General features: G+C 40.7%; 1 protein-coding gene across 1 annotated transcript; it reads right to left on the reverse strand.

The window, feature by feature from the left end:
- Positions 1–1,257: 1,257 nt before the first annotated feature.
- LOC121581974 (interleukin-31 receptor subunit alpha) lies at positions 1,258–12,441 on the reverse strand. The gene is made up of 15 exons (XM_041897427.1): positions 12,349–12,441; positions 11,834–11,897; positions 10,494–10,778; positions 10,260–10,371; positions 9,966–10,135; positions 8,929–9,053; positions 8,617–8,779; positions 7,650–7,732; positions 5,944–6,313; positions 5,451–5,549; positions 5,146–5,289; positions 4,303–4,443; positions 3,768–3,852; positions 3,480–3,561; positions 1,258–2,031 (listed from the first exon to the last, which is right to left on the reverse strand). Exons 1-15 carry the CDS (start codon positions 12,352–12,354, stop codon positions 1,483–1,485), a joined length of 2,478 nt encoding a protein of 825 aa, XP_041753361.1. The 5' UTR covers positions 12,355–12,441; the 3' UTR covers positions 1,258–1,482.
- Between the last annotated feature and the right edge of the window lie 86 nt (positions 12,442–12,527).

Raw genomic sequence — 12,527 nt, forward strand, 5'->3', positions numbered from 1 at the left:
AGTATCTTTAGAGCGCTTTCTTTCAATGAGAACTTAAACATTAATAGAATAGAACCGAATATATTAGTCAATCAGTTAGAAATTCTTATTTTGTTATGCTCAGTCACATAAGAAGATTTTCTTATGCAACAAAATGTAATCAGGCAGACCATAGACTTGGAGTGATGACTCAGTGAATGATCGCTCAACAGTTTCCCGTGTGTATCAAGAATGGTCCACCACCCAAAGGACATCCAGCCAACTTGACACAACATGGGCCCTGTGGAACACTTGACACTTTGTAGAGTTCATGCCCTGAGGAATTGAGGCTGTTCTGAGGGCAAAAGGGGGTACAACTCAAAAATAGGAAGGTGTTCCTAATGTTTTGTATACTGAAAAGTGTATGTATAATTTGTTACTTTGTAAATGAAATGCCTCCCACTTCTGTCTGCATCCTTTTACAAAGTGAAGAGTGCTTTACTTTCAGTGAGACGTTCAACATTAATAGAACAGAATATATTAGTCCATCAGAGACTAAACTTATTTTGTTCCGCTCCCATTCCCAACATTATTTTAAAAATAAGTTATTATGCAACAAAATGTAATCAGGCAGATCATAGACTTGGGAGTGATTCGTTTTTTTTCAATGACTCTGTGAATTATATTTTTCTAAAGAACAGTACAGGGTCAAAACAAGGCTTCATGTCTCTCTAGTCTCTGGCCACGTCCCAAAATGCACCCTAATAATTATATAGTACACTACTTCTGACCAGAGCCCTATGAGCCCTGCACATGGAATAGGATGCAATTTGGGACGCTACAATTTACATTTAAGTCATTTTGCAGACGCTCTTATCCAGAGCGACTTACAGGAGCAATTAGGGTTAAGTGCCTTGCTCACGGGCACATCCACAGATTTCACCTAGTCAGCTCGGGGATTCGAACCAGCAACCTTTCGGTTACTTGCCCAACCTCTTATCCGCTAGGCTACCACCCAGCCAGTGACTCAAGAGACATTGTTCTGACCCTGTTACTGAAAATGTTCCATCTTCCGTCTTGGCACACTCGCTTTCTGTTCTCAGGAAGGGATGTTGCAACACCCCTTCCCCCAAACCAAACGGCATACTGGTAGTGGACGGAAAGGGAACTGCTTAAGTTGTTTCAACAGCAGTCCTCATTGACAAGAAACTAAAACATTTGATGAGATATATTCTACCACTTACAACAGTATAGATTGATATTTATATGAGTTTGTCTAAACAGATGCAAGTGCAAAAGTCAAATTGAAAGAACCATCTTAATGCAAAAACGGATATCTATCCAGCTTTACAATCTACAAATACACATACAAATTGTCACTCAAGTACAATTACAAAATGTATATTTAAAAGTACCACTAACACAAAAACACAGTAGCCTATATGAGACATTAAAACTGAATGAATAAAGGTACAGGAAAGACACTGAGAAGTCCACTGGATTCAGGAGTGTGTTCATGTCTGTTTACTTTCCTTCAGCTGGCCGCCTGTGTTCAAACATGTCCAGAGTGATGTACGCTGTGAGAGGAGCTTTGATGCTATGCTGCTTGGTGTCCAAAAGGCTCCTACTCTCCTCTGTGGCGCCCGACCTCGCCTCGCCTCTCCCCAGCCCCAACCTCACAGGGCATTCCCCTGGACTCTGCAACCTGTAGGAGTTGATGGGACAGCTCTCGGAGGCCTGGAGGTCTGATGGCTCTGATGATGAGTCCTCAGAGGTGGTTGACTCCACCAGGTTGATTCCTCCGTCTTGTTGAGCCAGTAAAGTGAGGCAGGTTGGGGCCAGGCCCAGGTTACTGCTCTCCTCTCTGGGTTGGCTGTCACAGGAGGTCCTGCTACCGAAGCCAGAGCTCCATCTCGCTGTCTGGTCACAGACTGTCTCGTTGCCCTTGTCCTGTATGTCCTCGTCTTCTGTAGAGGTTGATCCCATGATGTCGTCTGTTATGGCGTTCACGTCACAAGGGTAGATTCTCTCACAGAAGGTCTCGAGTTCAGGCAGGTTGTTAAAGGGCTGGATCTGTGGGTTTCCAGACAGGAATTGTGAAGACAGTAGGGATAACAGAAACTGTTGAGCCAACATGAAGACCAACATTCTATTTATTTTGCCCTTATTTTACCAGGTCAGTTGACTGAGAACACGTTCTCATTTACAGCAATGACCTGGGAAATAGTTACAGGGTAGAGAAAGGGGGGTGAATGTGCCTATTTGGAACATGAACAGTGTCATCCATAAGTAATGGTCTAAAAGTGTAAGATTTGTGTTGAAACTTAATGAATGAAATGCACACTACCGTTCAAAAGTTTGGGGTCACTTAGAAATGTGATCCGAAATACAGTGTAGACATAGTTAATGTTGTAAATGGCTATTGTAGCTGGAAACGGCAGATTTTTAATGGAATATCTACATAGGCGTACAGAGGCCCATTATCAGCAACCATCAGTCCTGTGTTCCAATGGCACGTTGTGTTTGCTAATCCAAGTTTATCATTTTAAAAGGCTAATTGATCATTAGAAAACCCTTTTGCAATTATGTTAGCACAGCTGAAAACTGTTGTGCTGATTAAAGAAGCAATAAAACGGGCCTTCTTGAGACTAGTTGAGTATCTGGAGAATCAGCAATTGTGGGTTCGATTACAGGCTCAAAATGTCCAGAAACAAATAACTTTCTTCTGAAACTCGTCAGTCTATTCTTGTTCTGAGAAATGAAGGCTATTCCATGTGAGAAATTGCCAAGAAACTGAAGATCTCGTACAACGCTGTGTACTACTCCCTTCACAGAACAGCACAAACTGTCTCTAACCAGAAAGGTTAGAGGACAAAATACATTAGAGTGTCTAGTTTGAGAAACAGGCGCCTCACAGGTCCTCAACTGGCAGCTTCATTAAAGAGTACCCGCAAAACACCAGTGTCAACGTCAACAGTGAAGAGGTGACTCCGGGATGCTGACCTTCTAGGCAGAGTTGCAAAGAAAAAGCCATATCTCAGACTGACAACAGTTTTCAGCTGTGCTAACAGACTTGCAAAAGGGTTTTCTAATGATCAATTAGCCTTTTAAAATGATAAACTTGGATTAGCAAACACAACGTACCATTGAAACACAGGACTGATGGTTGCTGATAATGGGCCTCTGTACGCCTATGTAGATATTCCATAAAAAATCTGCCGTTTCCAGCTACAATAGCCATTTACAACATTAACAATGTCTGCACTGTATTTCTGATCAATTTGATGTTATTTTAAATGGACAAAAAAATTGCTTTTCTTTCGAAAAAAATGACATTTCTAAGTGACCCCAAACTTTTGAACGGTAGTGGATATCATATCCCTTTTCTTCAGACTAGTGAAATGGAAGGACATGTTCGATACAGTATCCATTGTCTATACTGTAGGATAGGCCTAAATGGAATGTGTTGGAGGATGAAATGATACAATATAAAATGATTATCATGTCATTATCATGTTTACCTTATGACAATCCTGTGAAGACCAGAATACCAAGGAGCTGAGACCGGGGTTTGGCACCATCTTCCCCAAAAACCTGTTCCACCTAGGGATCAGTTAACAAACATTACATAGAACATTCAATCATCTGACTTTTCGGACATAATTGACTTGAAGTGAGTGATGGGCCCTGGTCAAAAAGCAGTGCACTAAATAGGGAGCCATTTGGGACATAGACGTTTGCTGTCTGGACGTATACAGGGAAGAAAATCTGCAGCTTTAAAACATACTGAGATCTATGGCAGAACATACTGAATGACGCAGAAGAGTCCAGTGACTAGGACGATGATGATGCTGAGACCACTCAAGACACAGAGCATTATGATGAAGGTCCAGCCTGATTGGACAGACACAGAGACATTACTATAAGAACCTGCCATTCACTTCCTTATGTTACCACACCTTGGCTATGAAACAACGACATGGAGAATACAACAGCAAATAGTGTTTTTGGACAATTGAGCGGTAGTGTATGGATGGGGCAACATGTCAGAGAACCATAGAATTAAAACCACTAGAAAAGACAAAGCCTCTCAGATCAGCAATATGACTGGTACAGACGAGTGCACTCTATATGTCCACAGGTCCAGCCTGCAAGGAAGATCCACTTGAATGTCCGTTCTAGTTACTGTAATTCTATGGTTAGAACATTTGTTACTATAACCCTGTGCGTCAAAGCGGATACATGGAATGAATGTGTAGTGCCATAGAGAGACTTTTAAAGTGTCAATCTGTGTTACCATGAGTTACTATCAGAGGCAGGTGAAGCCTACAGACATGACCTTACTGTATCTGTTCGTGGTGAAGTGAGTGACGCTGCTATTGGTTGCCCCAGTAACAGCGCTGGCCATGACATGGACACTGTATCTGGTGCCTGGTTGGAGAGGCTCCAAAGTCACTTCCTGTTTCCAGCTGTTTACAGTCACGTCTGAGAGAGGAGGAAAAACAACAGGATATGACCCTCGGTACAGTTGACATTTATTTATTTATTTATTTTATTTCACCTTTATTTAACCAGGTAAGCCAGTTGAGAACAAGTTCTCATTTACAACTGCGACCTGGCCAAGATAAAGCAAAGCAGTATGGTAAAAACAACTACAGAGTTACATATGGAATAAACAAAACGTACAGTCAAAAACACAATAGAAAATCTATATTCAGTGTGTGCAAATGTAGTAAGTTATGGAGGTAAGGCAATAAATAGGCCATAGTGCAAAATAATTACAATTATAATTTAGTATTAACATTGGAGTGATAGATGTGCAGAAGATGATGTGCAAATAGAGATACTGGGGTGCATATGAACACAATAAATAACAATATGGGGATGAGGTAGTTGGGTGGGCTAATTACAGATGGGCTGCAGTGATCGGTAAGCTGCTATGACAACTGATGCTTAAAGATAGTGAGGGAGATAAGTGTCTCCAGCTTCAGAGATTTTTGCAGTTCGTTCCAGTCATTTGCAGCAGAGAACTGGAAGGAATGGCGACCAAAGGAGGTGTTGGCTTTGGGGATGACCAGTGAGATATACCTGCTGGAACGCATACTACGGGTGGGTGTTGCTATGGTGACCAATGTGCTAAGATAAGGCCGTTATAACAAAGTTAAAACAATGTTTCAGGAGACTTACTCCGCTCTGGTTGTGTTTCAGTCTTGTAGAACACAGTATAGTTGATGACAACACTGCTACATTGGCTCTGAGGCACAGCAGTCCAGTTGACCTGAGCACTTTTGTCTTGAACATGTACATCAACGGAGGATATATTCCCTGGAGCTGAGTTGATAAAGAAAATATGATTTAGTAATCAATTTATTTGGGGACAGATACAATTAAAACGTTTAATAATTTGAATATATAAGAATCTATAAGAATATGAAGATACATAAGCATTACCCCAAAGGGGCAAAAGAAAGAGGGGAAAATGTGAACGATACCTCTTTCTATTGAGCAGATCTGAATGACTTTTCCCAGTCCTGTCTTGTCATCGTAGAGTGGAGTTACTGTGATGTTGTATAGTTTAAAAGGCTGCAGGCCTATGAGAGGGGAAAAAATAGCTTTTGAAAACATCCCAAAGTAGATTTCACCAATTGGTTACTGGGATAACAGGAGGAGTGGTGGTAATTTAATGTGGGATGTATACACACAATATTACCAGTTGATTTAATAATGTTTACATACTGTTTTACCCAATTTATATGTATATACTGTATTCTACTCATGGCTCATCATATATATATATAAAAACAATTGTATTGCTAGGTGTAATACCTGATTGTAGCTAGAAATGCAAGCATTTTGCTGCACCTGCGATAACATCTGCAAATCCAATCCACCCACCCATCCACCCATCCAATCCACCCACCCATCCACCCATCCAATCCACCCACCCACCCACCCATCCATCCATTCTTTAGAATCCAAGCTCACCAGTCAATGAGATGTGAGTGTCTTGGCTCTGTAGCCAGGTGTATGGATCTCCATCGGTGGTCCAGTCTATGATGTATCCATGGACAGAGAGGAGAGGAGGAACAGCCCAGCTGACCTGGATGTCACCGTCATGGGCTGAGGCCTGTAAGTATGGCAACTTACTTTGTCCAACGGCGGGTACATAGATTGACTGTTCAGAAAATGTGGTGTTACCACGATAGACAGCGAGAGTGACTCTGTACGCCTGCTGGTCCACAGTGATAGAAGCCTTATCCACAACGCTGTCCAAATGTATGTCAGGTATGTGCTTTTCATCAGCCATGTATGTCAGCCTGTATCCATCGATGGCCTTGCATGCAGGGGAGATGCCCTGTACAAAGAAGAAAAGACTAAGTTAGAAAATACATCACACCCGGTCAGAATAATTTGGTTTGAGATTTACTCATATTTTTTAGTAGGGTTGCAAAGGGCGGGTATATTACTGGTACCTTTCAATGTTTATCAATAAGCAACTAGAATTTTGGTGAAGTTAAAGTATGTTATGGAATTTATCACACGTGGATGATTGGCAGAATCTAACGCACACCCAGAGCTGATTAGTGAAGGTGCTGGAGGCAAAAGGCTAAACTAGAGAAACAGGAAAAAGTCTCGGCACACTTCCAGACAGATGCACATTTATTTGAATTATAGCTGAGCTTTCGGTCAACCTGATGAAGGTCGACTGACCGAAAGCTCAGCTACAATTAAATAAATGTGCATCTGACTGGAAGTGTGCCAAGACTTTTTCCTATTTCTCAAGGAATTTATCACATGATATCTAGTGGCCTTTTTGGGTACTTCAGATTATCACAGGTGTCTAATGATCTCTAGCCCTCTGTGTGGCCTTATCACATAAAATATATAAAATAATTAAAATATGATTTTTTTTAAATGGAATGACGAAGCTGTAAAACATTATCCTACATATAAACCATCCTTTGTTTACGTTATTTAAACACGTATTTATTGTAAATAAGAATTTGTTCTTAATTGACTTGCCTAGTTAAATAAAGGTTAAATAAATAAAATACAAAAATAGTATGTATTTGTTGTAAATGTTTTGGCGCCAAACTGGTGGCAATTGTGAAAAAAGTCAATAGTTGGAAGTGTTGCAGAGTTAACTGAAAATAATGCCAATGTTGATTAGATGCGTTTTTCATTAATTAGGCTATTTCCTCTTGAACCATATGGTCTATCCACTAGAAACTCATGGACAATGTATAAAAAATGAATACTATATATGAATACAGGTTTTCAAAAGTTATTCAAGTATAAATTACCAAAAAGGTACCATAGATTGCCATAGATTACCTGGTAAATTGGTGGTAGTTTTGCAACCCTAGTTTTGAGGATGGAAACTCTTGTTAGAGTTACACAGCTTTGAAAAGCTTTAGACCAAAGGTCTCCAACTGTGGTGCTGGGGAGGTACTGGGTGAGGAGGTTGTAGTTTCAACCCAGCACTAACATACCTGCTTCAAGGTTTCGATGACATTTTGATTTGTAGAATCAGATGTGTTAGTGGTGGACTGGAACAACAGTCCATGTACACTGTAGCTACCCAGAACCAGAGCTGGAGACCCTTGGTAGTGACTAACCAATACAGAACAAGAGAGTGGTATAATGTTGATTATGTAAAGTGCTATACATTCCTTCTCTAGCCTCCCTACCTTCCACATCAGGTGCACTGTTCTAGTCCCAGTGTCGTCTGGTGCATCCATCTTCCTCCACAGGTCCAACTGCACTGTGCTCACTGTTGACATAGAATAAATACAGTTTAGCCTAGTTATAATAACCACATGTTCCAATTGAACCTTTGATTTTTGAATTTAGGCCTCTTTCAAAAAGCATCACAATGTTACAAATCATTTTGTGATGTACTGTAGGAGAACGTGTAGTGAACATTCAATACTAAGACAAACTGAAACGTAGTATTCAATATTAAGGCTGAAACTGAAAGCATACTGTGGCTGACTAATGTGTTCCAAAAAAACATAATGAGTGATTAGTTCACAATGTCTCTCACCACAACCCATTTCACAAGTCCTGTGCTCCACCTAGACACAGACCACAGCTCTGTTTAAAACACTTTCAAAATGCATCCTTCCTATTATTACTCATCGAATGAGACAACTGGGATGGCGAAATTGTTTCAGCCACATTGCTTATCCCTATCAAACCGTGCCAGACGATAACGTGAGGAAGCTTACAGCAAAAAACAAAAAGATGATAACGTTTGATAAGGGTGCATGACAAACACACAGACCATTGCGTGCTATTCAATCAAAGTCTAACGCCTCATTCTTCAAGTACAGCAAATATGTGCATTCAAATTCATGTCTGCAATAACAAAATGTTAACAGTGAAAAACAAAAACAGACAGTAGAGACGTCATAGCATCTCAGAGTAAGAGTGCTGATCTAGGCCACATTTAGCCTTTTAGAGCATAATGAATAAGATTACATGGACAAGGGGGGACCTGATCCTAGATCAGTACTCTGAGATGTTTTATTAATACAGGCCCTGACTTATACCCATCACTTCAAACATGCATTCTGAAAATATATATATATTTTTTTACTTCTCCTGAAAACCTATACAGCGATTGTGATTTACTGGGGCTTTACGTTTTCTTACCGTTGAGAGAGGACAGAACTGTCACCTGCCTGCTCCATTCACTCCAAGGGGCCTTTTCTAAAGCACAGCGGACAGACACTGTGTGGTTGGTGCATGGCTCCACTTCTGCAGAAGTGACAGAGGCAGTCGTGGCCCCTGTGTTCATAGATGTATCCATTACATGCTGGACATTTACACAGAGAGAAGAAACAAAGATATGAGTGGCAAAAACAAACAGTCACGTTAACTTCGACTAGTCCGGGAAAATAGCACATTGCACCGAGCAACAAACAACACACAGACAACATAACATTTAATAAATGAGCGGTGTACCTTGCCATATTGGACTTGACAGTGTGTGACCTGGTCAGGATAGTCTGTGCCTGGATTTTCCCATTCAATCCTTAGACTAGCAGGGAGAGGAACCACCAGCACATTCGTTGGAGGGTCAATTTTCACTTGAAAAACAGGGTAAGTAATGTCAGGTTGGGTAAGTAATGTCAGGTTGGGTAAGTAATGTCAGGTTGGGTGAGTAATGTCAGGTTGGTGAGTAATGTCAGGTTGGGTGAGTAATGTCAGGTTGGGTGAGTAATGTCAGGTTGGGTAAGTATTGTTAGGTTGGGTAAGTAATGTCAGGTTGGGTAAGTATTGTCAGGTTGGGTAAGTAATGTCAGGTTGGGTAAGTAATGTCAGGTTGGGTAAGTATTGTCAGGTTGGGTAAGTAATGTCAGGTTGGGTAAGTATTGTCAGGTTGGGTAATTAATGTCAGGTTGGGTAAGTAATGTCAGGTTGGGTAAGTAATGTCAGGTTGGGTAAGTATTGTCAGGGTGGGTAAGTAATGTCAGGTTGGGTAAGTATTGTCAGGTTGGGTAAGTAATGTCAGGTTGGGTAAGTAATGTCAGGTTGGGTAAGTAATGTCAGGTTGGGTAAGTATTGTCAGGGTGGGTAAGTAATGTCAGGTTGGGTAAGTATTGTCAGGGTGGGTAAGTAATGTCAGGTTGGGTAAGTAATGTCAGGTTGGGTAAGTAATGTCAGGTTGGGTAAGTATTGTCAGGGTGGGTAAGTAATGTCAGGTTGGGTAAGTATTGTCAGGTTGGGTAAGTAATGTCAGGTTGGGTAAGTAATGTCAGGTTGGGTAAGTAATGTCAGGTTGGGTAAGTAATGTCAGAACTCAATTACACAAACAATGCAATAGATAAAGAAATACTGGTGTAAGGACATTGAGCTTTAAGATGGACAGCAATCCAATTATCCACTGGTATGTCTGTCATTTCATTTGCTTTGAATGGTGGACACACACAACTTATATATAACATTATTTGATTGCAAACTGCTCCAGAGAGTCAAAGCTTTGCGTTCTGATTACATACCTGTATCCCAGGGATACAGTTCCAGTGTGTCGGAGATTGTCTCCCAAACTGTGCTTTTAGCTCGCACAGTGATGTAATTTAGCTTTGAAAGTATCGGCAGGCTATTAAAAGTGCATGACGTGCTTCCAGAACTACAATGATCACACTTCCATTCGTCTTGTCTTATTTCCCTACACAAAAAGAGAAGTGAAAACAGAAAGCACTTTTACCAACAATAGGGTTTTAAGAAAAATAAGTGTTAAGTAAATAGATATGTAAAAAATAAAAGCAGTAGGTCTTTGAGTCAGAACTCACCATTCCCTATAAACGGTATATGTTATTTTCGATGTGGGTTTGATCTTGTGCTCCCAGTGACATGTAAAATGTTTTGAGATATACGTGACACATGATATGTTTCTGGGTTTCCCTGTTGAAAAAAAATGTAAGGACATGATTTATTCTCACGGTAAGATTCATTCCCCAGATTCCATGATAATAACGTTGATTTACTGAAGGTAACGCACAAAGACAATGTAAGTAGGTACGTACGGTATGTCTGTATGATGGTACCACCCAAGACTTGCTTAGTTGAATGGCTGTGACATTGTACTATTGCTTTTGGAAGGGATACATTGTAGATTGTCACCGCAGCAACGGAGGAGTTAGTTTCATAGAGGCTCTCGTCTATGCTCTTGTTGTTTATCGTCCAATAGATTTTGCCGTGGCTGTCTGAGATTCTCTCGTTGCATGTCTTCTTAAACATAATCTTAATGTCGGAGCCAAATTCAATGTATGGGTCTTTTGGGATAACTTCACATCTAGCTCCATATTGTCCTGTTGGTAACAAAAGAATGTGAAACTTTGGAACAAACCATGGCAAAGAACTTGAGAGATGACATCTCTGCACTGACAGTACAAAAGCCACCCCTGCACTAAGACCAACATTCAACACAGAAAAGTACATAGAGTGAACAATGACCCAACTCACAACCTTCTAACCACTCAATAGAAAATGACTATACAATCTGTCCTTAAAGGGGCAATCTGCAATTCAAACAATAAAGTGGCACCCCACCGCTGTTCTGGTAAACAGCTGAGGGATGGGGCTGGAGAAATGTAACCACTCAAATTCAGACAGAGCTATGGATGTAGGGACTGACCATCCACGAAATTAAAATTATAGTATTGACCATGTTGAGGCTACATAGTGTTATTACAATTGCATTGTTTACAAACATTGGAGTGGAACAATCATTTGGGTTCTGATGTGGTACGACACTTGAACTAAGCTTATACACAGCGAACAAAACATAAGGAACACCTTCCTAATATGGAGTCCCTTTTGCCCTCAGAACAGCCTCAATTCGTCAGGGCATGAACTACAAGGTGTCAAGTGTGGCACAGGGATGCTGGCCCATGTTGACGTCAATACATCCCAGTTGTGTCAAGTTGGCTGGATGTCCATTGGGTGGTGGACCATTCTTGATACACTCGGGAAACGGTTGAGCTTGAAAAACTCAGCAGTGTTGCAGTTCTTGACACAAACTGGTGCGCCTGGCACCTACTACCATACCCAATTCAAAAGACACAAATCTCTTATCTTGCCCATTCACCTTCTGAATGGCACACATTCACGTCTCAAGGCTTTAAAATCCTTCTTTAACCCATCTCCTCCCCTTTGTCGACACTGATTGAAGTGGATTTTGCAGGTGTCATCAATAAGGGATAATAGCCTTCGCCTGGTCAGTCTATCATGGAAAGCGCATGTTCCTAGTTATTACACTCAGTGTATACAAGTCATATTCAATGGGTATATCAATTTGAAAGTCAAAAATTGAAGTTGCAATCAGATTTCCCCTTTAATGCCGTATTATCAAATAGGAACTCACCTTCAGAAATTACTGGGAGCAAAAGGAAGATTGACAGGACTAGTATTGCCATCCTTCTCGGACCCTTGGCACAGAAAATAATGGCATGTCACGTCTTTCAAGTTGTGCAACAATTAGTGTAATTCCCTCTGCAGTTAGTGGATAAACAATTTCACTACATCTAAACCACGCCATATATATTTACACATACATATTTACGAAAGAACGGTTTCATCCAACAGCACAAATGTTAATGCCGCGTTCACAACTACGAACTCGGAAAAATACGAGGTCAAATCATAACGTCGGCAGTCTTCAGGTCGCTCTAGAAAGAGGCGACTGTTCAAATCGATTTTTTCCCCATTGGAGCACGTTTTTTTCCTGAGTCCCCAGTTGTTTGAACGCACCGATGTCGAAGATTTCCGAGTTCCCAGTTGTTTTAAAGGCAGCATAAACTATAGAAAATATCAAAACAGGTCAAGTTAAAAAGTTTAAATGAAAAAAATTCTGTACTACATTATAAACCTTTATCATACCTTCATTCTCAATGTCCTGTGGAAAGTTGGTAGTCTTGCCTTTCTTCAATTCACAACCCCAATGAACAGTGACTGGGTGAGTGTATGTGTAGACCATTGCATAACGTAACCGCAGGTTTACTGACAGGAAATCAAGAAACAGGATGAACGCTAGATATTACAAGTGAAACTTAACTCAC

Source organism: Coregonus clupeaformis, chromosome 15 (genome assembly GCF_020615455.1).
Source record: "Coregonus clupeaformis isolate EN_2021a chromosome 15, ASM2061545v1, whole genome shotgun sequence".
NCBI lineage: Eukaryota > Metazoa > Chordata > Actinopteri > Salmoniformes > Salmonidae > Coregonus > Coregonus clupeaformis.